Source organism: Phalacrocorax carbo, chromosome 11 (genome assembly GCF_963921805.1).
Source record: "Phalacrocorax carbo chromosome 11, bPhaCar2.1, whole genome shotgun sequence".
In the NCBI taxonomy this organism is placed as follows: Eukaryota; Metazoa; Chordata; class Aves; order Suliformes; family Phalacrocoracidae; genus Phalacrocorax; species Phalacrocorax carbo.
Genome location: NC_087523.1, coordinates 10,283,312 through 10,310,976, shown reverse-complemented (window position 1 = coordinate 10,310,976; position 27,665 = coordinate 10,283,312). Strand labels below are relative to the sequence as shown.

The 27,665-nt window shown below is 39.1% G+C and overlaps 1 protein-coding gene across 1 annotated transcript; it reads left to right on the top strand.

Annotated features, from left to right (window-relative positions):
* The first annotated feature begins 737 nt into the window (after positions 1–737).
* Positions 738–27,665, top strand: WDR44 (WD repeat domain 44). The gene is made up of 20 exons (XM_064462987.1): positions 738–952; positions 7,513–7,546; positions 10,841–10,915; positions 11,405–12,032; positions 12,653–12,783; positions 12,878–12,970; positions 13,929–14,065; positions 15,090–15,173; positions 15,477–15,583; positions 16,560–16,711; positions 18,209–18,347; positions 18,443–18,507; positions 19,737–19,850; positions 20,653–20,775; positions 21,718–21,909; positions 22,076–22,177; positions 23,615–23,730; positions 25,200–25,327; positions 26,011–26,142; positions 26,581–27,665. The coding sequence occupies exons 1-20, from the start codon at positions 876–878 to the stop codon at positions 26,673–26,675; spliced, it is 2,724 nt and encodes a 907-aa protein (XP_064319057.1). The 5' UTR covers positions 738–875; the 3' UTR covers positions 26,676–27,665.

Here is a 27,665-nt window from a genome sequence, read left to right as displayed (position 1 = left end):
GTTATAAACAGCCCGCCATCATCACACGCATCAGTGAAGGAATGCTGCTTCGGCTCAGAAACAGGTATCGTGTGTCACAGCAGGTGTCTGCTGTGCGGGTATTCAAAGGAAAAGCACTCCAGGTTTCAAGGGAAGCCACTTTCCTCTGTGAGTTATTGCTGCCTGGTCATTCATAATTCAATGGCGGAGGAAAAATGACTGGAAGATCACATGGCAATTTATTGGAAGGAAAATCTAGGGAAAATCAGATACGGAACCATGTAATTTAACTCCTGCTACCAGTTTCAAGCATCCATCACAGAAGTTGATGAGAAAAAATCCTTTAAATACTTTGTAGCAATTGATCTAACAGAGTGCCTTGATTCTCTGATTCTCACGATTTCCTTCATTCTGGTTCCCCTCTGCGGCCAGGCCTTCGCTCCCCAAGTGCTTCCACAGCGTTTAAGAGCGGGGCCTCCATTTGCCCGTCACGGGGAAGGCCGCAGCCAGCACGGCTGCGTTGGGCGGGAGGAGCCACCGTGACAGCAGCGCCAAGGCGACCGGAGGCCCGAGAGCCGCCGCTGCCCCCCCCCACACCCGCGACCGCGCCCCCACCCCTGCTGAGGGCCGCGCGCGGCGGCTCCGCTAGGTGGCGCACTGACGTCACGCGGCGGGGCCGGGCCGCGCCCTCCCTCCCCTCTCCGCCGGCGCTTCCGCCCGGCAGAGGGCGGGGTCGGCGCTGCTCTCGCGAGAGCCGCGCGGCCCACGCCCGTCCTCCCGCCCGTCCGGCCCTGAGGTGGCGGCGGAGGCCGCCCTGCCCAGCCTTACGCTGCGCTGAGCTGCGCTGCCGTCCCCTGCGCTGCGCTGCCGGCGGCTGGGCCCGGCCCGGCGCCGCCATGGCCTCCGACAGCGATACCGAGGAATTCTACGATGCGCCCGAGGACGTGCACCTGGCGGGCGCCTCCCCCGCGCCGTGAGTCCGGCGCGGCCGCCGCTCCCCCTCCCCTCCCTGCCCTCCCCTCCCTCCCTCAGCGCGGCCCTGAGGGGAGCCGGCCGCCCCCGCCGCGCGGCCGCCGGCAGCTCCTGCGGGGGAGGGACGGGGCGAGCCCCGCGTCCCCCCAGCCGGGGAGCGGAGGGCCCTGCGGCGGCGAGCGCGGTGCTCGGCCGTCCCGGCGGCGGGCCGGGCTGCGCCCGCGGCGGGCTGGGCGGGCGGGCGGCAAGCCCGAAAGTCTGTGAAGAAACGGAGCCGTTCTCGGTGCACAACCCGAGGCTTGTGGGGATGGCAGTAGCCATTATCTTGATGAGATCATATCTGTCTTCCTCGGGCTGGGCGTACGTAGTTTTCAGGAAAGACGTGCGGAGATGAAACCGGGACCGACAGAATTAATCCCTGAAATACGATAAAAGTAACAGATTTTCTGAGGAAAAGAACAGAACGAGCTTCTTCAGCAACAGGCTAGCAGTTGCTGCGTGTAAAGCAACTTCTAGTGTGCGCTGTCATTTGTTTTTAATGGTGTTGCTTCGATGTCTTGTGCTTAGCCAGTGTATGGTTCTGTGTACTGGAGTTTTAACAGCATTTTGTAATGTAGATTCCTAGTGCTGTTACGCCAAAACTAACGAACAGTGTCACCGTGTTGTTGATGTTAGCCAAACATGCTCCCTCTCTTCAAACTGCAGATATCTCTTTCCAGATGTGTGCTAAACAGGTTATGGCTTGTATCAGTTCTGTTTTCATGTAGCCTGGACCAAACCTCTCCATTATTTGACCTTGCAGGATGAGGTTTCATGTAGCTTGTTCGAAGAGCAGTAAGATATGGATTGTGGGATCCGTCCATTTGAAGCTTTAATCATTGACTAAGGGCTTGTTTCAGTCTGTGTGTCAGTGGTCACTGGATGCCTAGAACAAACAAACGACTAGATCTGTTCTCCTCACCCGCACATCCTGTATCAAGGCTTCTTTGAACTCAGCTTTTTATGTAGCCTGGTGAAAAGCACATCTTGGCATACAGTTCTGCAAGATGTGGTAAGCCAAGTTAACAGTACTTGTGCTGAAATGAGGTTTTGCTCCAGCTGCTTACCTTGCTCAGACACTAGTGATCATCAGACTCTTCTGTGAGTTGCCTTAACTCACAGTTATTGAAAACAGCTGAAAAATTGAATAGGTTTTGCTGTTTCTAGAGGTTAAAGCATCTGGAACCTGGCAGGGTGGGGACAGGAGGGGGCGAAGGTATGGGATTTGTGTGGCTGGAAGCCGCAGGCAGGAAGGGGGAACCAGACCTTTTGGTAGAAGTGAGTGATTACACGTGGCTCAACTGCACATCCTGCCTTTTACTTGATACAGATAATGCTATATGTCCTGACCTTGCAGGTTTCCTCAACCTGTATCTAAGCAGAACACAATGATATGGAGCCACTCACTAGCAACTAAAATGGAAGATGCTTTTAACTTTTCTATTATTCTTCCGTAACCTATAAGGGTGCATTATTGACTCAAGTCAATAGAATCCTGTCAGCTTGAGTCAAATAAGGAGGTGATCTCAGAGGACTTAGTTTGCAATACAGATACTGAATCTGTAATTCAGTCTGCTATTGAATCTGTGCTAACAATATGGTTAGTGTTTTCTCTACATAAGCTTTGAGATTTCTTGAGAGCTAATTTCACATTTACGTTGGACGCTTCTTGGAAGCAGGCTCGTAGATTGTAGATTTGAGACCTGTGTGTGCGTAATGGCATTGAGTTGGGTCCCACAAAAGAAAAATCAAAACCTTCTTGTGGGAGGAAGGGCAATCAAAAACAACTGAGTATTGCCCTCTGCAGTTTGAGCATTTCCTTGTGCATTCAGTGTTCTGAAGATCAGCAAAAACATTTGGGAAACCTTTTTGACAGCATGTCCTATAGCCAGTTTTTAGTGAAGCGGCATAGATATATTTGCCCTCATAAAAAATATGGGGTTTGTAGCTTCTTCCCCCTGTCCCGAGTTCCGTGTGGGGAAGTTTAATAACTGCTGATACAGAAATTCTGAAAGTGGTGACAACTGTTTATGTAAACTTGCGACTTGTTTGCTGTTTTTGTTTTATTGTCTCATGTGATGTGAAAGACCAGAATTTTTAAGTAGGATATAAGCTCCCAATTCCTACTGTAAGTCAATAGGTACTGATGCTTAAGCCCCTCTGTCAAGGAAAGCACCATATCTGCATCCTCGAGTACATATATAATTGGTGCTCTTTAACAATTAATTGGCAAAAATTACAGAACTTGTTAGAAAATGTTTCTTTCAGGTGATAATGGACTGAGATAGCTCTCCTGGATTCGTGACTTCCATAAAGTAAAGTGTGTTTAAACCAGATGTTTGGAGACTATTGTATCCCCTCTGGCCAGGCCTGTATGCTTCACTTCTGCTGTATATCTTGGCTTTTACATGTAATTCTACTTTTGACAGGATGTGTGGAGAATGTCCATCTGTTAGATAACTAGGTCCCAGACAATGTCTGTTTCTACATGCTCTTTTAGACCCTAGAAAGAAGATCTAGGTGCCTTTGTAGACTGCTTAGTGAGGGCATGTGCTTGTTGTGTAGCCAGAGGAGTGGAGAGGTAGCGTGACAGAAGATGCCTCTATTTAACCTCTGTCACTCTGCTTTTAAAAGGCTAACCACAGAAGAGATTTAGAGAAAGACCTGAAATTTAGAGGCACAAACTGTTCCATGAAGGAGGATGTCAGTTTTGAGAGAAGGAAAATGTGATGTAAGGCACACTTGTTTGGATGCAGGCATGTGACAAACCTGCTTATATATTATTTATAAGAAAAGTGATCCATGCACTCTGAAATCAAGAACTGCCAAATCTAATAGTTTGAACATCATATGCCTAACAGTAAGGGGCAAGTTTGTTTCTAGAGTACTCGTATCCTAAAAATCGTTATGAGAAACCAAACAAAAGGCACTGAATTCAAGAGATGGTGGTCTTGAATTCTAACTTCAGTAGTCTTATTTGCTTCGATGCTTTTCCTAAAGAATCTAGCTTTCTTCTTTGTAGGAAGCTACCTAAGGTTAAGATGTGCCTTGTTGACACACAGGACCTGCTTAGTACAACTTCTTTGTTGGTGTGTATTTTAGCCAACATGCAAAGCTGATCTCGGCAGCAAGCAGATGGAGTGGGAAGTGTAGTTATGTTGATGTAGTGACTCGCAACACTGCAGACGAGTTTCTGCATTCTGAGTTAGCTGAAGTTCCCAAACGCTTTCCAAGGGCAGCACAAGCAGTGCATTGCAGTAATGAATCCTTGCGGTTTTTAAGGTGTGGACTGCCACAGAGCGCTACATCGAGAATAATTGTAGCTTCCAGGCCAGCCATCAGTTAGAGGGAGGAGAACACTCTGTGCTTCTGCAAGCCGAAGGACTTGTAAAGTAAATACAGTTAGTGGGCTGGTTGCTGAACCTGTATGTTCTGTGCAGCGCACTGCTGCTATACATACACTTCAAACTTCTTTTCATCTGCCTGTTAGCACACCTGCTTTGTAACAATGTACATCCTCCCAGGAAAGCAGGCAGTGGTGTTCTGGGATTTGACCAGGGCTGGTCATTCATGTCATTGGTGTTTTGTTTTGTTTTTATGAGCTAAATGTTTTGTTTTCTGTCACAAAACTTAGCAACAATGTGTTGAAAATGTCAAATAGGTACTAGACTGGAGCTACCTTGTAGTGGGAATGGCAGCTTCCTGTAGTCTTGACTTTCAGATTAATCAGGCATCTGGTTATGTCTGTGTAGGTAAAATGGGATTTTTCTTTGATTTTTGTTCAATCTTTGTAAATAACCTTGAAACCTTCCTTTGTTAAACTAGTGTAAGAAAACTTGTTAGAAGTGTTTGATGTAGACTTGCAGTCTACAAGATCTATTGTTATCAGTTTTTAAATCCCACTGTTTACCAAACAATCACACTAGACAACAAGATTAAGTTTTCACCTTACATTTTCTGTGCCTTAGCTCAGTCTTGATGTTCTGCCTTGTAACACTAAAGCTATGGACCTTTCAAAGCAAAATCAGTATCTGATCATTGGATTTATTTTCATATAAATCTTTTCCGACACTTTTGCCACTATATATACTTCTTTAAAAAATGCAAGCATTTCAGATACTGCGTCCATAAAACTAGTGGCCGTGAAGTAAAACTAGGGAGTGGGGAAGGCTGATAACTTCAGGAGGTTTGGAAGGTGAGGCCGTGCCAGAATAATGTTGAACTACAAGAGGCTTCAATTACTAAACTTATTCTGTGACTGACTTTGTGAATGTAATGGCACGTAAGCAGCACCTGATCATGATGAAAGGAGCAATGGTGCTTATAAACCCTTAGCTCAAATAATCTCAGGCAAGCCAATAAACTTATTTAAATATATTATAAGCTGGTCTGAAAGTGGTATTATTGCCAAACAGTTATGAGCTTTGCAAGGTTTTAAAAGCGTGTAATTTTAACAACAAAGTTTCACCTTAATGTAAGACATGTGCATGTGCTATATGAAACTATCAGCACTATGTTGCATTCTATACCTGCTATCTCTGTAACCTTTATCACTTGAGCGGTTTTTTCCCAGGGTGAAATATGAGCACGGGAAATAAGATTTGTTTTAGCTTGAGTGTGGATTTTCCACCAAACTAATTGCTACCCTTTCAACTTCTTTAGCTATGTCTTTTGAACCTTATTTTGTGTTACCAGTGGAGGAATGGTTTGCGTGTACCAGAAGTGACATGCTAATTGGTGGTCAGTGTCACAACAGAAAACCAAAGTATCTACTTGCAGTTGGGGGATTTGCGTTTTATTTAGGTTGTAAAGTCTTAGCAGTGCCTTATACGATAGGACCCTACACCTTGATGAAGCCTAGGCATTCATGTTGTAATTATAAATATATTTTATTTTTAAAGTCATCTTGTGGATTTAATGAACGGACACACATTTCTTCCACTATTTCTAAGGAAATCCAAGAGTTGATAGTGGAACTGAAAACATTTTAGTAGCCAGAAATTCAACACAGTCTGTGGCCTTTCCCAACAACACATTTTGGAAGACAAAAGATGTATTTGTGTTTTCAGGTCAAAATACTGATTTTTCTTTTTTGCACACTGGGTTAGCACCTTCTCTGAGGATTATGCTTCGAAACAGTGTTATCGATATTGTGCATCTTAAGTGTCAATATCTGGATGGAAGCATCTAGGTTTAAGGTGTTAAATTAGTTACAAATGATACAGGCTTTATACTTGATCATCCACTGTACTTTCTTGTTTACTTAACTCTGCTGTATCTTTTCTTTTCATAATGAAACACTTTTAGACAGTAAAGAGAAGAACTAAAATTCTTTAAAATGAAATGGAAATAAGTTCCTTTTTCAGAAGTATTGTCCCTTGAAACCATCATGTTGGAGGCAGGAGGGGCAAATTAGACTGAGATCTCCATCTTGTCTGTATTGTTTGGTGCAAGACAATACTCAAAGTTGTCAAGTGTCTCTGACCTTGGTAGCCAGCTGGGATGCTTGTACAATCCAGGTTGTAGTCCATTTGGTAGTAAGCTTTTAAGGAAGTAATCTGTAATTTGGTCACTGCTGGTGACTGACAAACTAATAGAGTTATAGAATGGCCCAGTTTGGAAGGGACCTCAAAAGATCATCTGGTCCAGCCTTTCAACGTCTTTATATATAGAGTTAAGATCCCATAGTCAGAGTAAGCAGTGTGACTCAATATTTAAATATCTTCAAGAATTCTGAAAACTTGTGGCAAATATAAGTTCAGGATATAGTAGGAGTTGACTATTCACTGATTGGATTGAGTGGTGACCTGAAGAGAAGTAATTATTCTATACCATTCCCCTAAGATACTTTGTTCTTTCATGTAATTACTGAAATGAAAGATTATATATGAGTGGATGCTAACGCAAATTCATTATTTCAGAGTATGCATTTTGGAAAGTAGTGCAAAACTAGTTCCCTCCCGTTATAATGTAAATACTTATATTTATACTGAGAGTCATGATTAGAAATAAGACCTTATAGTTACTACAGAGGCTGAAGGGCAGAATGGTTATGATAGTGTCAGCTCTACAGATGAGAGCTCTGGCACTTGATTTACAAGCTACTAGAGCATTTGTACTTCTGCTTTCTGAGAGTTTTGGTTTCTTTGATGTCCACCCTGTGCTCCCTGTACGTGCTAATTTTAAATTCTCTGTGATGTGAAATGTTTTGAAATTTGTACTTGGAATAGCATCACTTTATTAGAAAAGGGTGATAGAAATATGATTTCTAGAAGATTTTACTGAGAACTCAGGGATTGTAGAAGCTGGGGATCTGTGCATTGTAGACAATTGAGCACTTAACTCTGGAGCCTTTTGTGTAAAGGAATGGTATGAGAAGTGTTCACTTTGCTGGTCTAAAGTATCAAGTATACATTCACTGTAAAGGAAGATGGTATTATAGGCGGTTTAATATGAAGCTTATTGTCAAAAGATTTTTTTTTTCTTGGAGCTCTACCTAAGTCTGCCTTCTCTTTCTTACAGGTCACCAACAAAAGTTGGATCCTATGTATTAAAGGTGAGTTTCTTCTTAATATCAATCAAATGCTCATTGGTGAATGTAATGTTGAGCACTTCTACTGAAAGCAGATGTGCTATGGTAGCCCTAACATCTACACAGCCAGGAAATTATAGGCTTTTCTTGTGATAGGTAGCAATTGTTGTGCTTATGTCTCTTGAAGTTCCAATTTTACTTTTATTTAGGGTATGTTAACATATCTTGAAGCTAATTTTATTCTGAAATGTATATGTGCAATTTAATTGAGCTCTACTTAATTATTAGACTAACTACTTTCAAGTGATTTGTGAGTAGTAAGCAAGTCTCTGCAGCACTTGGTTTTTGGTCTTGATTTATATTAAATAGTTGACTTTGCTCTCTTCTGTCTTGAAAATATGAAAAAATCTTAGTGTTTGTACTTCAAAAGCCTTCCCTCTAGGTTATGTGAAGATAGAACACTATATTTAGCTTAATAAGACAGCGTTGCCACTTCCCACGCAGGTAATTGGTATGCTGCATCTGTGCATAGTGACAGTGCAGCTGAATCTGGCACACATTTAAAAAGTGAGGAATTAGAACCTTGTCCAAATAACACTCATTTCCTGGTCTCAGAAGGGCCAGAGGTGATGCTGTGCAACACTGCTGCATAAAGAAGGCTTGCTGTTTTGTCTGCAAAGTGTTGGGGAATCGTAGTGGAAATAGCGTTTCTGATTTTTCAGCAACACTCTGCTCTGAATCAATAATCTTTTTACAGTGATGCCATACCTTACAGTGTCTCTTATGGAACAGCAACTTATCCCATTCTGTGTTCTCTTTTAATGTGCATTTAATGATTGTGTTACATGTGTAAGCCATTCAAGAAATGTTGCTCTATCATCCTGACTAAACTCAATGCAGTCAATGAACTTCAAAACTAACTTCAGTGTCTTGTTGATGGAATTATTAGCTATGACATTCTGTATGTGGCTTGTAGATATTTTATTTTTTTAAGTATCTTCCTAAGTCACTTGTTCAAAGCTAAGTTTCTGAAGGGGGAAAAAGTACTTGCTTCTCTGCTTGATACCATATCAGCTGAGTGAATGTGTGACTAATGGTATTGTTAGTCTTGGAATGGGTAAGAAATATTTCCTAAGTCCAAAGTTTAACAGGTGTGTGAGTTTAATGTCAATAAAATTAGAAATTAATATAATGAGCTTCTGTAGACTCTGATTACACTCAAGTATTTAAGTTTCATACCTTTGAAGCTAGATTTTAGTAATAAAGCAAAGTAGAACTTGCATTTAGATTAGAAAAACTTTGTGGAAGGAGGGGGAGTGAGTGGAGAAGGAGGAATTTTTCTATAGTTGCAGCTGTCTCTACATGATATGCCATTTCTTGAGGTCAGAACTCTCAGAGATGGATGTCTAGAAAAGTTGTGTGGGGTTTTTTTTGTTTTTGAAACACATTATAGTATGTTAGTATGCTATAAAGATTCTGCTTGACTAGCTAAGTGTCTCAAAAAAGTTTAAGGAGAAATTTCTTAGATATCTGTACTAGGCAGTAACTCTAAATCTTGTCAAGGTCCAAAAAAAGATGGGGAGGTCTTTTAAAATACCTATTTAATATGGAGATTAGGTATCCTGTTTATATGCAAAATTATATAAGTGGAATTAAATTAGTAGCCTAACAAAATAGTTTATAATGGTAACAGCTAGCCTTTGGGCGCTTTAACCTTGTGGGGAGGCAGTTGAAGACTGCTGACCTCAACAGAACAGTTTCGTAACTGCGGACAGGAAGGAGAGTAGAACAGCAGTTCTATATCTCAACTCAGGGAATCAGCTGAGATGCGTTTCGTTTTTCTTTAACGTTTAAGCTCAGTAACTTAATTATTTGAGGTAGTTTTGAGGAGTTTTTCCTCTTTTGAGAGACATACAGGCTTTTGCCTGCATCTTTGGTCAATAAATAGACTGTGCAGGATGGTCAAACAGTGGGACAAGTTGCAGGGAGATGATGTGCAGACTCCGTCCTTGGATATAGTCGGAACCTGACTGGACACATCTCTGAGCACCTTGTTCTAGTTGGCTCTGCTTTGAGGACTACAGGACCTTCCAGGACCCTTCCAATGTCAAGGATTCTGTCAGATTCCCCTTTAAATATTGCTAATATATATGCTTATAGGCATTGTGATCAATATTTTTGTAGAACAGAATGCATATGATGAAGTTCCTACTAGACCATATTAACTGAGGTTAAAGCAGGCTTCGGGTTAAAGCAGTATCCTTCTATGATATACACTACTTGCTTTTCTGAACTTAAGATTTTTCAGGAATTGATGAATATGTTCACTCACAACTAGAATATTTTCAGTTAACATAGTTAACATGCCCAAAGTATAATCTAATTCTAATATTCCTAGGGCTGTCTATCTTAAGCGTTATATTTTTTTAATTAAATAAGACTTAGAACTATTACAAAGATTTACTACAGTATTTTGGCACACGAGGCTACCTTTAGTGAATTGCTTTTATTAAGTCTTTGTTTGATAGGATATGCCAAAGTGTTGATGCTCTTTGTGTATCTTGAAACTGTACTTCTTAAACTCCAAGCTGACTTCACATCAGTAGTATAATATCCTGGTAGTGCTGGTTATACACATATAAAGAATAAACAGTATACTCAGCTTTGACTATTCATGCAGTCTTTCATCCAAACGTTCTGAGAATGTTCTTGGTTTTTGCCTAAATCCAGTTATTTAATTTGTTCTGCTGCAGTTTATTTAGATTTTGGAAGGATCTGCATGAAGATGACTGGCAAAAATAGACAGTGTGCATGAGAAATAAATTCTAGAATGCAAAATTCCATGTCAAAACCTCAAAGGCATATTTGTGACCATTTGATAGGTCTGCCTGACTTAACCTGGAAATTTCTAAAAGAAGTTTGTTATATGTTGTGATAATACAGTTCTTGCATCCTTTCCCACAAGCTGATGAAGAAAAAAAGTTTTAATATTGCTGCAGGTTATTAAATGTGTATGTTGCTTTAGACTTCATGCTACCTTCAATTTTATTTTAGTAGAGGTTGAAACCTCTTAAAGATAACTGCATTCTTTGTTTAACGCTGTGCAGGCTTTCTCTCTGTGTATGGTGGTGTGAAATACTCTTGTGTACTGTGCATTACTGTTTAAACATCTATCTCGCAGCAGTTATGTGTGAAAAGGTAGCAGAACTCTTGCCCTTTATACTATTTAATTTGTTGTAGCTATATTTCTGTTAGATCATGTTACTGAAGGACTTACTACCATCATCTTATGGTATCTACCATCTTTTTTTTTGACAGGATACAGATAGCAATCTACACAAAGCTGGAAATGAAACCTTTGTACAAGAAATGAAACAAGATGATTCAAAAGAGGTTAGTTAAATACTACTATGTGCTTCTAGCATCACACGAGAAATATTAAATAATTTAACTGTCTTCATCCTAAAACTAACATAGGTTAGAATTTGTCATTAATGTTAGTAAGAGTGTCCACCTAAAGGGAAAATATGAAACTGTGTTCTAAAAACATATTTAGGATTCACCAGTGTTGAATTTTATGTGCAATTTACAGGATCATATTTAGCAGTGCATGAGAACTCTGAAGAGTGAACAGTTCTTGTTTCCTAACTTTCTCTCAAATTATATTGAAAAGGAATGGAAGTTATTCACTTTGTTTTATTTTTCAGTTATGCCTATTTCTGTATGTAGATCTCCAGAATTTTTAAACAAAATATACATTTTGTATACAAAGCAACTCTTCAATGAAAGAGCCCTTTTGGGTGTTGTACAGACTAACTGGTAAGTGTACCCTAGAAATGCCTGCTATTTAACAGTTGAATGGTTTTGGTTTTTGTTTTTTAGATTATTGACAGTATTATAGAAGAAAGCCAGAAGGCACAACTGGATGACGATCCTTTAGCTTCCAGAGGAAAAGAACTAACTGTTCCAACTTCAGATGCAAATGCTTGGATTTCTGGAGCAGGTATCATTAGTAGTATTCCAGAAGTATTAGCTGCTAAAATATCATTACAAGAAGACCCTAAAGAACCGGTGTATCAGAGTGTGTGCAAGGACACTGAACTGGAGTCAGGGAAGCTTTTCTTGACTTCTGAGCAACAGGAAACTCAAAAACTAACAAAAGTAACAAATGCAACTGACCATAAAATGGATGAAACTGAAGCACAGGAAGAAACATCAAAAAATAATGACATTACAGACAAGAAAGAGGCAAATACTTCAGAACAAGTGGCTTCAGATTTATCTACCAAAGACCTTTCTACAGCAGAAGAAACTCCTCCAGCAAAACCACCAAGGCAGCTCACTGTAGAACCTGATATAGTTGCTAGCACAAAGAAGCCTGTCCCAGCACGGCCACCACCTCCAACAAATGTTCCTCCTCCAAGACCACCACCGCCTGCACGGCCAGCTCCACCACCCCGGAAGAAGAAGAGTGAACTGGATTTCGAAGTGCAAAAACCTGTTCTAGAAGGCAAGTATTCTATTCTAGATGGCTCTAGTTATCTACATGGTTACTATTTTTGTGTTTTAAGTGAAGAATTGTTCAATCTTGTGATTTTTAATTAGGTTGACATATGAATGAGGGGAAAAAAGTTCTTCAGCAGTCTTAGTTTCTTCCAGTGGAGAAACACCCTTTTGTATTACAAGTATTCCTAATTCATAGACTTTTACATAGATGTAAACTAATAGTTCCTACCAAAATAGTTCTTCTGTAGCAAGAAGTTGCCTCATCAATATAGAAACTGAAAAAAGTTCAGATAAAATGTGTGCAATCTGTATTTGCATAGATTTACAAGTCAAGATATAGATTGAGGCCCTATGAAAATGAGTAGTCCTGGGTAACTAGGGAAATGCCTAAAAAGAATTAAAAATTGTTAATAAAACTTAGGAGGACTAGGTGTGAAATTGAGCCTGTGCCTGCTATACTATGTATGGAATATGCAATTGATGAGGCAGATTTGGTGGCAGTTGATGTTTAAAAAAACTCAAACTTGTCAGAAAGGGTGCTCAGGAGTGTGATGTTAGTCTACAGATTGTTAGAATCCTAAGGCAAGTGTTGTGCTCTTCTTTCTAATATGAATCTCTTGTCAGTTTCTCGCGAGAACTTCACAGCTGGTGGTCTCTTAACTCCAAGTACAGTGACAGAAGGCATGCCCAAAGATTCTCAGCCTTCTTTGGATTTGGCAAGTGCAACTAGTGGAGATAAAATAGTCACTGCACAGGTATCAGGAAACAATTTTAAGTCCAATAACTGTACCATTGTCTACCACATCAGTGTTACGCTAGAGGTAATATGTTCTGTCTCCAAAATTTCAGGAAAATGGGAAAGCAGCTGATGGCCAAACAACAAATGAAGTACTTGGACCACAAAGACCCAGGTCTAATTCTGGAAGAGAGCTCACGGATGAGGTATTAATGAATGTGGTCTGTACAGAGTACGTTCTTGTGCTTGCTTTTCCAGTCTGTCACATGAATTGGAGTAGTCTCATGTCACTTTTTGCGCTCTGAACCACTATATGCCATGACCAGGGATGTGAACAGGAGTGATGGCATGCTGGCTTTATCCACCTAAGCACTCTGGTCCTTGAGTCATATGTAGCATTAGCGTTTGAAAGAGTGAGGTGTACTAGACCTGAAATGCTATGACTTTGTGCTTGTAGCTGTGCAAACATGTTACAAGATTTCAATGTGAGGAAACACCAGGAAACTTGGTGTTTCCAAGTTTGTGTCTGAAGGGGGAAGGAGTCAGCAATAGGAGAATGATTTTCCTAACATTAAGAAATAGTTTCTTCAGCTGGCAACTTCCGTTATTCCTAATGACACTATCGAGCTGCTGCGAGGTTTTTTATGTGTATCTGTGTATAGCTTTTTTGCCGCTGCTAAACAAATGCATGATCGTGAACAGATCATTAAATTCTCCAAAAAACCCTTTTCCTTTTTGTAGTACTAGTTACATCTAAATGTCTTTTTCTGTGAGTAAAGGTTGACTTTGACTAAATCTAAGCTACAACTGTTAGAATATCTGAACGGAGAAGACTTCAAAATCTCTTAATTACGTAATATGTTTGGTATTAACGTGGAAAGTGTCAGGCAGCGGCTGACATCTGTACAGCTGCATTTCTGATTGACGAAGTTGAAGCTTACAATGATGTGTAATTGTTCATCTGTTTATAGTGGTTGATAATATTTGTGCTAACATGCTAAAGGCAATTTTAACTTAAACTTAGTCTTTGAAAAATAAATATATAATCAGCTACAGAATTTCCCATTAAGATAAATAATCTGTAATATTGGATGATTAATATTCTGCCCTAGGTTTTGGAATCTAATCAAGTCATCTTGATTTTACATCTTACTTTTTCCATAGGAAATTCTAGCAAGTGTAATGATAAAAAACCTTGATACAGGTGAAGAAATACCCCTGAGTTTGGCAGAAGAAAAGTTGCCAACAGGCATTAATCCCCTAACTTTGCATATCATGAGGAGAACTAAAGAATACGTCAGGTATGAATGATGATAGCTTTCAGCTCTTTCTGATACCATTGTTCTCATCGTTTTTGCATGCGTGGAGGCAGCTCTTATGCAAGTAGAGAGTCCCAATCCATCTGTGTCTGACTGATTTGAGTGCTAATTCCCAGTTCTCTAGGAACTAGGCTGTTTATTGAATTCTTTTAAGTTAACTTAAAGTTGATGTTGTTGCTGGATCTTGACAGGCAAGTATCTCTGGAAATCTAGCTGAACTGCTGTTAGTACTTGGTGTGTTAAATGTTGTCATTTCTATACTGAATTAAACACAGTTGATGTTTAAGTACTGTCTGTTGTTCATGCTACCACCTTCTCCAGCTTTTTCAGTGTTTAATTTAGTAGAATTCAGTGCTCTGGAGATCTGTGGTCATCAGTACAGCTGACTACTTTGAGGTTTTCCTGTCCTCAGCAGGGCTTTAGGTCCTCTTAACATTTAAAACTGAGTCTGTAAACTTTGATAGGAAAATAGTTTCTTAATGATCAGGGATTGTGTTAGTCTAGATGTTATTTTCAAAAACCTACGTTTATGTGAATTATACATCAGATAATTTTAGGTTTTTTGCAGTGCTGTATTGTCATTGAAAGCTCACTTCTGTAGAACTGTACTCTGTGTACAAATTTCTGCTTCAGAATTAACCAGTATTTATTTGATCTATGGAAAACAAGGTAGGAGAACAAGGTGGCACTTTACCAGTTCCTAGTAACATAGTGTATTGTGTCTGTTTTTAGCTTTCAAAGTGTCACAATAAGCTGAAAGTCTTGAATTTATGGAAGGTAGTAATGGATCTTTGGCATCTGGAGTCCGTACACAGTTTTAGTATCAAGATGCCAGAGAGTTGAAATGTCTGTTTTATTATTTGATTAACATCACGTCCATGTATTTCCAATGTGTTTCATGAAGGAGTAAAGATGGATCCTAAAATGCAGATCCTACTTTACTAATGTTTCATTCCATTTAGATTTATTATGAGTTCATATTAAACAAGTTTTCTGTATTTTCTAGTAATGATGCAGTACAGTCTGATGATGAAGACAAAATGCAGACACAACAAGCTGATACTGACGGAGGGAGGCTAAAACAAAAAACGTAAGATGCTGTTTCATGTCCCTGCAAAGGAGAGGCAGGGTTTGTTTTTCTAAGCTGAAGCTCTCCATCTGATTTCTGAACAAGTTACATTTTAACTACAAGCGATACCTGAATTTACGTAAGTCCATTGCTCTGCAGTTAAACTGAAGATTACAGGACTGCTGGCAAATTAAATGCTTATTCTAGGAAGCAGTAACAGAAAGAGATAATATTGCATTTCAAATCAAAACTATTGATTCATAATAGCAAAAAATGAGAATTTGCCAGTATTATGTGGTGAAAAAGTGTCATTGCTTTTTAAAGGACCCAGCTGAAAAAATTCCTTGGCAAGTCTGTAAAGCGAGCAAAGCACCTTGCTGAAGAATACGGTGAACGTGCTGTAAATAAAGTTAAGAGTGTTCGAGACGAAGGTCAGTGACACTGACTTGTTTTTTTATAGGATAGTCTGTTTATTCTTGGTTTCTAGGACTCAAAGCTGTCTGAGGATCATATACTGCTGTATACTACCACTGTATAGTTGCTGTGGCTTTTTAGAGTTAAAGCTTATAGTTTGGTAGGCATTCTGAGACAAGTGGGTTATAAGGATGAATTCTTGTAAAGTAGTAGTTGAGAGGCCATTTCAGCTAAACCAGTTGAATACTATAATTTTTGTTACGCTGTTAGAAAGCTGTCCGGATATCAAAATGTAAAACTTTTTGGAAAGTTACTCCAATAAAGGTAGAAGTGGGGGTTGTCTTCATTACTTCAATAAAATCAGATTGTTGTCTGATAACCAGTACCACCATTAGAATTCTCATATAGCTTGAGCTCCTGTTAGACGATTTCCCAGCTACAGCTGTATTCTCCTGGTTTCATCAGTGCTTCTTTCAGACAGATTTCTAGTACTGCAGTAAGCCAGTCTAACCACAGCCTCAGATAAATGCTGTAGAACTGCTGCACTTCAGCATCTTACGCTGCCACTGGTTGTTTGCCCCAGCTCTCTTTCAATTCTTAGTCTTCATGGGCAAATCACCAGGCCATTTCGGCATATTCAGTCAAAGAAACCCATATAATGAAATGGCTAATTTTCAGCGTATGCTGAACTGGCAGAAATCACTTAGTGCGGGATCTGATAAATGCAAGACCTGGTGCAAAGAAAGAGGCAGAACCAAAAAGGATAGCAGTTCTTATTTTGAGTGTTAAGTATTTGGATTCACTGCAACCTAAGATTAGTGTAGATGTATTTGTAGTCCTTGATGCAACAGTATTCTTGTTTTGGTTTAAGATCTTAATGTTGCCTATAAAAATTTGCTAAATCAAAACTGATCTGCTACCAAAAAGTGTTGGCAAATGCTTACTAATAAATGTGTGCTGTGATATGTAGTGCTGAATTTGTGTTCCTTTTAGTCTTCCATACAGATCAAGATGATCCCTCTTCCAGTGATGATGAAGGGATGCCATATACAAGACCAGTTAAGTTCAAAGCAGCACATGGCTTCAAGGGACCTTATGATTTTGAACAAATTAAAGTTGTTCAGGATCTCAGTGGAGAGCATATGGTAGGTCTCTCAAATTTCATATGTGGTTTTGCTGAATCTGCTCAGCCCAAGTTTCAGCTTTTAGTTTTCATCTACTTGGTGACCTCCAGAAATTACTGTCAGGTTTATTCTTCTTGAAGAGCAGTTTCATTCAGGAAAATAACATTCCGGCAAGAAATGAAAATTTGGCTGGTTTGATCAGATGTTCAGGAAAAAAATAAAGTCTGTAGATACTCTGGCTTCAGGGATTCTCAAGAGCTTTTTCTTGAAAAAGAGTTTTGGTATCGAGTAGTACTTGGTTTCTTGGTTCCTGCAATTACAGATTTAGGGTGAAATAGGCTCTGTGCCACGGCCAGAACTGAGCAGAGAGCAGCAGGATTGACTTACTCAGCAAATAAACTAGTCTGCCTGTGAGAGAGATGAACACAAGTATTGAACAGGAGTACTAGATAGGTTCTGGAGGCAAAAGTGGGAGAGAGTAATGGGGTATGGGGATCAGAATGATAAGGAGGGGAGAGACCAGGAAATATAATATTTGCAGAGATGCCTGTGGAGAATGAGGCAGAAAAACCTACCTGTTCATCACTGTTGCAAGTGTGCATGCTCCCCGGCAGGGTCTGAAATACATTCTAGTGCTCCTGACTTCCCAGGTGGTTCTGCTGACAGCAACTGTCTGACAACAATTGAACCAGTCTCCCATCTTTGAAGAGTTAGGCTAAGGATAATGACCTGTGGCAATCAGTTTGGTGACTGGAGAGTTCAAGCTTGTCATCCACAGCTAAGGTTTCCAGTCCTACTGGTAATCCGTCTGTGTTAATTTCCGTCATGTCAGTATTTGACTTCTTAAAACCTACAAAATTCCTCAAAAGCATCCTAAAAGGGTGCTAGGTTGGTGGAGTCAAGTGCATAATGGCTGTTCATTAAACATCAGGAGGAAATTGAATATTGCTTGTGTGGTACTGTGTTTTATTGACTATTCACTCTTCGGTCTTTGCAGTGGAGAAAGAATTGTTATCTTCATAGACTTTGCAAAATCCTCATTGCAATTCTGAATTCAACAACTATATGTAGTACTCGTTTTGGTTGCCAGAATTGATGTAACCAAGCACAACTTCTATTTAAAAAAAAAGTGTTAGCACAGCTGCAAAAAGTGCAGCTACAAATACTTGCCAGTTTCACAAATCAAATAGCAGGTTGTAAGTCCCTCAGAACCCTGGCTTGCTGACTGTTACTAACTGTGCCGGTCTTACCTAGAATGCTGCGGTAGTGCTGAGCTCCCATAATTCCTTCCTTGCAGTAACCCACCTTGTGGGCTGTTCCTTTCAAACTGTTTCTGCAAGTATGTTGCACAATCCACCAGACTTAACAGTTACTTTTCGGTTGTTTGAGCTACGACTTATTTTACTTGTGGTGTCTTGTATATGTCCTAAATCTTGTCAGTTTACATTATAGAAAGACTTTTTGATATGGAAAAAGGTGCTTTATGTAACTTAATCTTTTTTTTTTTCATTTTGACAGGGTGCTGTTTGGACAATGAAATTCTCTCACTGCGGTCGATTACTTGCATCTGCAGGACAGGACAATGTAGTAAGAATATGGGTTTTAAAGAATGCTTTTGACTACTTCAATAACATGCGAATGAAGTATAACACAGAAGGTATCTTTCTATGCATTGCTACAGCTCTAAAACACAAGAAATCCTAGTTGCTTGGGAACTTAGAGTTGACCATGATGTTTCTGCCTGTGTTCTAGGCCGTGTCTCTCCCTCCCCATCTCAAGAGAGTCTGAATTCTTCCAAGTCTGATACTGATGCAGGGGTATGTACGCTAGGTATGGGGAGGGGAAGAGGTGGGGGGGTCACCTTGTTCTGTAATGCCAGATTTTCAGTGTTGCTTTAAGCAAATACACATTCAAGAGTTCTTGCCCTGTGTCACTGAGGCATAGGCAAACTATCTTATCAATAGATGCCTTCAGTCTACCCCATACGCTTTACCCAAGTGTATGGGGTGCAAGCAAGAAAGTACACCGCTAAACAATGCATTACAAAAGCTGCAGAGCTTTGCTGTGGCCTTCTGCCAGAGTAGATTTCTGAGTGAAATGCTAGGTTGTTTTTTTTTTCCCCACTTACATTGTGGAACTTCCTGTCCTAGTGTTTTGCCTTGGAGCATTGCTTATGGCTAACATCTGACCTGATGTCTTTTCTGAGGAAGGCCAAACTCAACAATGGGATACTCGGAAGCATAATAAAGCCTGACGTTTTTAAATTTTTCACATCTGTGTAGAATAAAGTGGAACATGACTGACCAAAAGTATTGAGACACTCTTACTTATAGAGTGTTCGGATACTTTAGTAAACTTACCATTAAAATCACTTATTTAAGGTTATTTTTTACTATATTTGGTTTCTAGTAGTGTAAGAAACATGACAAAGAACTTAAAGGTTTTAGCAGTAGTGTTATTTAAGGCACACTGTTTTGGCGGGGAGGAGGAGGGAAGGTGGAATATTTCCTTACCTTAGGTAAGTGAATAGGCTTGCTTAGCCACGCACACCACGGATGTTGTTTTGAGTGTTTTTTTTGCTGGAGAGAGATTGTATAGGAACTTCTAGGGTTTTTTGTTTTGCACCTGTTTATTCTGAAAGGAGCTCTTGTTAGGGAGTTATCATTCTTGATATGCACTAGAAATATGGAAGCTTTAACTTACAGCTTATATTCTAAATTGGAATGGAGTTTTGAAGACCTATATACTTTGTTTGGAAAGCTTATCTTCAGGTGTTTGCTTATATTGCTCTCAGCTTATGCCTTTAATAAAAGCTGTATGGATGGAAAATATAGAGCTTCTTAATTTTGGAATTTCAAGATGTTTCATAGGTCACTATACTTAAAGTTTACTTTGGTTGTTTATTACTGTAGTGTTGTTTATTTTAAAGTCATAAGAGTTGTTCTTCACTTCTTACAAAAAGTACAGGGCCAGTAACAATGTAATTGCTTTCTTGTTAATTTTTCCAGCTAACATTATAAAATGTTTCTATACACTTCTCTGATAGATTTGCAGTGGAGTTGATGAAGACCCAGATGATAAAAATGCCCCATTTCGTCAACGACCATTTTGCAAATACAAAGGGCATACAGCAGATCTTCTTGATCTTTCCTGGTCTAAAGTAAGGCACCTTAAAGACTACATAGTTCTCCTGTGTTTCCATTTTTTGTTTTGTCAATTGCCATTGGAACCATACATCTAAATGATATGAAATGATCATTGAAGTTAAGAGAAAAGATTTGTAGAGACAATGCTTATTCCAGCTGAAATGGTTGGGATAAAATGAACAAACCTCTTAGGCTTCTCTAATTAAGTAGTCTTTAAAAAAAACAAATTAAAAAGATCAAGCTAGTAACAGTCACAATTGTGTATTCAATAGTGAAGTTAAATTGTTTAGACTGGGAGGAATTTCCATTGAGCTGTGTGATTTCGGATTCACGGCGTTACTGCTTTTCTTCAGTATGCGTCACTGGTTTTATGCAGTGTACAGATTCTAAGTTGCTGAATAAATAGATATATCTTAAAATTAGATAATTACCTTGTGCTTAACTTAGCTTTATGTGAAATATTTGCAAATTCAGTTAATTCTGTACATTGGAATGCAGTTGTAGTTTTAAGAATGCAGTCTGGCTGAAGGATCTTAGGCAGGAGAGACTCTTCCCTGAATACTTTAACTACTTTCCAAGTATTCATTTCCATTGAGACTTTTCCAGAAAACTTTCTGTGACTGAGCATCAGTGTACTGGGCTTAAGGAAAGCACCAATGAGTGAGGATAATTTTGATAAAACATTTTATGTGAAAGGATAAAATGTTTAATTTCATGGCAACAGAGAAATTGGTAGGACTTTACCAATCAAATTGCTTCTGTATTTTCTGTTACTTTGGTGTCTATTAATAAAGATGGAATTCTCTTGTTTCACAGAATTACTTCTTGCTTTCTTCTTCTATGGACAAGACTGTCAGATTATGGCACATATCAAGAAGAGAATGTCTTTGCTGTTTCCAGCATATAGACTTTGTCACTGCTATAGCATTCCATCCACGGGTAAGTGTAATTCCCCTCTTCCTTCTAGAGAGGCAGAATTTGAAATTACAGGAGTCCTCCCCCTTTATTTTCATTAAAAAAAAAAAGAATAATAGTTTGTGCACTTTAAAAATATCCCTATTGGATAATATACCATAACTTTAAGTGTTCATCTTCATTAAACCTCACCAGGAGTGTCCATGTGGTTTAACTGTTTGTAAGCATGATGTTGAAAGTGAATTGTCTATTGGCTGTAAGATCACAGCTGGAGTAGTTTTGAGTAACTTTGTGAAGAGTCAGAATTTCCAGTAAGGGATGTTGTTATGATTTTTTCCCATTAAAATTTAATTAAATAGAACAGATTGTCCAGAGACCGCAGAATCCTTGGGGATGTTTAAAAGTTGGCAGGATGTAATCCTCTACAGCCTGATCAAACTTTTGAGGCTGTCCTTGCTACAAGCAGGGGAGGTAGACCAGAGACCTCCAGAGATCCCTTCCAACTTATCTTATTTGATGATTTAACAAAAACATTGTAATAAAGCTTCCTAATATTAATAAACTCAAATAGAGGAACAGCATTTTTTGGTGTTCCCTGAACATACATAACTGGTAGATGTATCTGGAACTCTGAAAAGGGCTTTCAACTCCTGACAAGGTTAGTATTTTTCTGACTTACGTTGAGAGAGTAAAAAGTAACTGGTAGCAGTGAACAATTTTCTAACTTGAGGTATACACACTGCGTGTGTGTAACCTTGTCAAAAATCTGTAAGAAATTTAACTCCATTTACGAGTGATTTTAACATTGTCTTTTCAGCCATCTTAAACGTTATAATCAACTCATCTGAGAGCTCTTTATTTGGGACGTTCTCGAGAGAAGCCATTTGGAAATGGGGCGGGAAGGTTTTAAGGAAATCAGGGCATACTCATAGCACAAGGGGAAATTAATGTAGTTTGTACTTTCAGGATGACAGGTACTTCTTAAGTGGTTCGTTGGATGGGAAACTCCGACTCTGGAACATTCCTGACAAAAAAGTGGCATTATGGAATGAAGTAGATGGGCAGACAAAATTGATTACAGCTGCCAACTTCTGTCAGAATGGCAAATATGCAGTCATAGGCACATACGATGGAAGATGCATCTTCTATGACACGGAGGTAAAAAGTTTTTGAGACTCTATTTTTCTGGTGTTAAATAACAAACAGACCTAAAAATCATGCTTATTTAAATATCAAAAAACAAATCTATTGGAACTTGAAGCAAAATAGTTTAAAGTTTTTACACAATTATTTCAAATTGGGATACATTTTAATATCTTCTCAGCACTTGAAGTACCATACACAAATTCATGTGCGTTCTACCAGAGGCCGAAACAGAGTTGGAAGAAAAATTACTGGCATTGAACCCCTGCCTGGAGAAAATAAGGTACTGTCTTTCAGTGCAACTTTGGCTCAGTACTGGAGTCTGATATTTATATCTAATACTTAATCAAGTTTGTGCTAAGTGTTGTTTGTAGTCACTGACATAAATCATAAACCTTTTAACACTACTAAATTGAACACTACTCGTAGCTGATTTAGACTAATACAATATTAAACAGTAGTAAAATAGACTTTTTAAAATAAGATCATGATCTGATTAATGTAAATGTGAGAAAATGCTTACACATGGCTTTCTGTGAACATCTTTAGCATAACTAACCTCTCTCAAATTTAATATTCATTTGGAAATGTGCTTCATACAGGAGCTGGAAAAACTGCTGAACGCTCAGAAGCTGTTATCCAAGCAAGTGTACTCCATTCTTCAGAATCAGTCCTTTTGTTTAGCTTCAATCTAAGCTGAAGTCTTGTGTTGAAAGGGTCAAATTCTCATCAAGCAAAGAACATGCTGCTGACTATTAAAGTAATAGTTTAAAGCTGGAGAGTTTCTCACTTGTATATACAGTTTCAGGGGTGATGTTGGGTCAACAGCCGGCTCTAGTAGAGAGAGAGATCAGCAGCTGTTGCCACCTATATTGTGTTCTTACCAATGACACAGAAATTACTACGTTCCAAAGACATGTAGAAGATACAGAAATAAGTAGTGCCTTTGGGTGTGCATCAAATCCTGTGCATCGGCATGTTAGATGATGTAATGAAACACAGCTCAGCACAAACTCTTTTGAAAACAAATAAGAAGTTCTGTAATCTGATATTAATGGTGTTCTGAGAGTTGCCACTTTGGCATGAATGATTAGTTAAGTCAAGGTCCGTATTTGACTGCTACTCTGCTATACCCTTTCCCTAGCGTCACCTTGAGACTTGTTGCTAACCTGCAGTCTGCTCCACTTCTAAGGTACCACAAAACGGCTAATCAGCTGGATGTCCTTACTCATTTTGACAACCCTTTCATAGACTTCTCCGCTCCTTATAAGTATATTTAAGCTTCTGATTTGAAAAATGTGAAAAGGAAGCAAAGTCACATTAACCAAGAAAAGCTCAGTTCACTTACGTAGCAGGTAATGGCCTCTGGTCTGTGCTTCATGGTTGATAGGTTGTGACTCTCCAGAAATTTACCTCACTAGAATAGCTGTTCTGCTATATTATTGTGGAATGTGGTCCAAAATATCCTTTGCAAATCGGTGACTGTTCTTTGGGCCCACATTTCACTTCAGTAAAGAGCAGCTGTTCTGGTTCAGAGCAGTCAGGGTGATCTTGACGTCATTGTCCTAAATCTTGTTCTGCTGCTTTGGACCTATTCTTCGTTATGTCTTTTTTTTTTGATCAACGAACAAGGACTTCTTGACTGTTTGAATGAACTTTTTGCTCCTTCTTGGGCATGCTAATGGTTTCCACTTCTAAATCTCATTTATTTCTTTCTTAGATACTAGTGACATCAAATGATTCCAGAATCAGATTGTATGACCTAAGAGATCTGTCTCTATCTATGAAATACAAAGGTTATGTCAACAGCAGCAGCCAGATCAAAGCCAGCTTTAGGTAAGGCAGTATTACAGCAATGGAGTTGTCAGATCTGGGAAATGCTTTGGCTGAAGTACAGAGGTTTTCATTTAAATAATCTGTTTACTGTATAATATTGTATTATAATACAAGATTAAAATTTAGTCTTGGTATGCAGCTGAGCCTCTGAAATGTCACTTGGCTCAGAATACAAAGGTAACTGAAGGCTCTGGTCAAGAATGACAAAGCTGCCTATGAGCAGGGAGCTTCTGTGGATGAGTGAATGCTTTTGTATTGACAGTATGATGCATGTCCATTATTATTGCTGTAAATACAGGAACTGTGCTATAACTGGTGGGGCTGGGACACCACATCTTTTCTCTCCTCCATGATAAATATGTTTTATTTCCTTAATTTTGTCAGGGATTGTTGCAGATGTGTTGGTCACTCAACTGTTGTCCAGGGCTGTTGGTCACTGCCTGTGTATCATCACTGTCAGGAAACAGCCTGCAAATCTGAGTTGGAACTCTTTTTTTCTTCTATCTCTGTGCTGACATAAGATGCTTTTCTGAATTTGAGTATATTACTGTGACTGTCATGGTTTTTAAGGCAGTAAAAGAGAGGGAGTAGAGGGAGAAGAATATTGTTTTCTGTTCCCTATTTGAGCCTTGCAGAAGCCAAAGGGGAAAAATGCTTGGGTTTAACCTGGATGCTTGAGCAGAGGAGGGCAGCAGTGCCTAAGGAATAATGCCAAGTTTAATCTTGATTGTCAGCTGTTGGCCACTGAAAGCACCTTTAAGGCTGACCCAGTAATTCACAGAATGGCTGAGGTTGGAAGGGACCTCTGGAGGTCATCTTGTCCAGCCCCCCTGCTCAAGGTTAATTTCCCAAATTAAGTGGTCTCTACTTACAGGGCTGTAGCATAGTTAGCTTTAGAGTTTAGGTACGTGGCATATTCATGCAGTAGGTAAATTAAAAGTAAATACTTGAGTTGGATTTGCAGGTACTGTTTTGTCTCTGTCAGTGTGCGTTGTGCAGTCATTTCATTAGTCTTGTTGAATGCCTTTCATCTTCCACCTGTGTGGATTTCTTTTGCCCGTGATTGTATTGTAAACAATTCCTGTTACACAGTCAGGTGTTCATTCAAGTTCGAGACTCAAACAGATGCAAATTGCACTTCAAGATTATGCTATTTTCCTGTTGCTGAGTAGAGCGGTTAGACTATACCCTCTTCTATGCAAGAAGCTGCAGGAGAACAGCTTCTGTGTGCTATTCATGAGAACTACTTTTTCTTCCAGAGGAAGAGCATCAGGAAGCTAGCATGCACGTTCATTTAAGGACCTTGTTGTTTGGGTTTTTTTGAGCTGCAGTCACTAAAATATAGGATCAATCTGAATTGTGAACTTAGCCTGGTTGCACTTGTAAATCTGCAAGTCCTCTGTAGAGCTATTGTAACAGTTGCTTGAACAGCTGAGAGAAGTAATGTGTTTGTTTCTTTGAATCTTTAGCCATGACTTTACCTACATCGTAAGTGGTTCAGAAGATAAATACGTTTATATTTGGAGTACGTACCATGACTTGAGCAAGTTTACATCTGTAAGAAGAGACCGTAATGATTTCTGGGAAGGCATTAAAGGTAAAAATCAACTTTTGATCTTTGTTTTATCAAAGCTCATATGATTTAAAAAATGAAGTGTTTTATCTTTTAGTTTTTATTTGCTCAGCAGTGCTACTCTTTTCGTTTGAACAATTTATTAACAAGATGCATTGTAATTGGTGGATTTTCAATAAGGGGACTCTGTCAGAAAATCTTGTCCACAGGAAACTCTTCACAAATACACGATTGGGATGGCAAGAGACAGAGTAGCAAAGAGTTTGTCCAGCTTCATTAAGACATTCTGAATGAATGTAATGCTTTGCTGGCAGAACTTGGTTGTGTAAGTGTAGTAACCAAAGTAATTATCAATCCTTAGGTCCTTTATAGAAAATTGGCTTTGAAAACAAATGCAAACGTGTTTTCTTTCATGGCAGGATTAAAAAAAAAAAGCAACTCTCATCTCCTACAAACAGGCAGTTTTTGGGAAATGCAGGACTGTGTTTATATCAGATGTGTTTTGGAGCTGTTGCCACTTAGTTTTGGGCATTTACAGGACCTTCTGAAATCCCTAAGCTTAAAACAGTGACAGTTGCTTCTTGAATGATGAGCTTAACTGGTGCCACTGAGATTTTTGGATACTTACTAAAATTTATGCCTGCTATTCTTGTAAAATTAACAATTCCTTGAAATAAGGTAATCAAAATTGGGTTTTCTTTCTGAAGCGCACAATGCAGTGGTCACATCTGCAATTTTTGCTCCCAATCCTGGTTTGATGGTGTCACTGGAAACTTCTGAAAAGCAAGAAGTTGAAAGTAAGGGAGAAGATTCTGAAACATCAGATACCATACCCTCTGGTAGGTGTTTAAGATGAGCTCTGCTTGATACCATGGGATGAGGAGGAAAAGATTATGAAGAACACTTTCAGTTTGGGAGGGGAGTTTCTTGAGATCAAAATTCCTTGCAGTGGCATGGGTATGTATTCCTGCCATAGCAGTTGAACATTTTGGCAGCTGTTGCATTCTTAAAACCTGAGAGAATGTGAAGTGAGGGACATAGCTGTTGTCCTGTGATAGTTAGGATTATTGGTTTTACACTTGAACTGTTAGGAGGTAGAGATTTACCAATATATGATTAAAAAGTCTCTGTCCTAGAAATGCAGATGTTTCTTGAAGTATTGGCATAGAGAACAGGAATGTGATAGAAGGGTGTCGCAGTGAGAGCTTATGTTTGAATGAGAGCTCAATTTCCCCCCCCCTCAATGAACTAACAGTTTATTCTCTTTCCTTATTAAGGAGCTTTGAAGACAGATCACACAGAAGTGCTTTTATCAGCTGACTTTACTGGAGCAATCAAAGTCTTCATTAACAAAAAGAAATATGTATCTTAGTTGTTTTGCAACTGACAGCATAAAGCTACGGTACTGTGGGATTAAAAATCCATAAATAATGCGGGCAAAAGCAAAGTATCTAATATAATAATGTTACAGGCTGATTTATTTTTAAATCTTTATTTTAAGGCTACTCAAATATTGGATCCTTGGAAAGCAGTGTCTACCTATTAAAACCTGGGCTTGTAGAATAGAAAGGAATGTGTAAGAATAATCCTGCCAAACATTAGACTCTAACTTTCTACGAACAGTTGTTCTGCAACATAATTGTGAACCTGCACAGGTTTCTGCACGAAACTGTATTCACACATGTGTGTGCCTTTTGGTTACATGCACTAATTTGAATATATATCAACAGGATTTTGGTGGTGCTGGTGGCCACTAGATGTCAGGAATGGGGATGGGAGAGGAAGGTTGGAGGTATGGCTGGAAAAATGCTGAATGATCTAGTCTGATGTTCGCACAAAATTCCATTCGAGAAAGATCTTGAATTTGTAGTAGCTGTTGTTCAGAATTTTAAGTTATGCAAGTTTTTGATGGGTCAGCAACCATGTGTAAATGTTTTTATAGATTTCTCAACTTCAGGACGTGAAAATTTTTTTGTTGTCTTTTAATTGTTGTGGACTTTAGATTCCTTTCTTATATATAATTTTTTGCACACTGGAGCACAATACTTGTGTAAAGAATTCTCTCATTCCTTGTTCACGGGCACCAGGATATATTCGCCTTCCAGATAAAATTAAGCTGCATTAGAAAGTTCTTATATTTTACAACTATGTAAAATAAACTGTTTACATTTTTTAAGCATTGTAGCTTAAAGTTTTAAGTTCTTCTCATCTGTTTAGTGCCACTGAATTTTGAAAGTCTTTGTAAATATTCGTATAAAACACCTATGAAGTAACATTCTGGGCATCGTAACCCGTGAAATGTTATTGATGGTCAAGTGTTTCAGAACAGATGTATCATTAAACTTGGTCACACACTTGGAAA

Excerpts from the sequence above, each read along its gene's own strand:
- WDR44 (XM_064462987.1), top strand. The coding sequence starts at position 876 with ATGGCCTCCGACAGCGATACCGAGGAATTCTACGATGCGCCCGAGGAC. Across the intron at positions 14,066-15,089 it reads AGAACTAAAGAATACGTCAG|TAATGATGCAGTACAGTCTG; the intron begins GTATGAATGATG and ends TGTATTTTCTAG. Across the intron at positions 23,731-25,199 it reads CAGATCAAAGCCAGCTTTAG|CCATGACTTTACCTACATCG; the intron begins GTAAGGCAGTAT and ends TTGAATCTTTAG.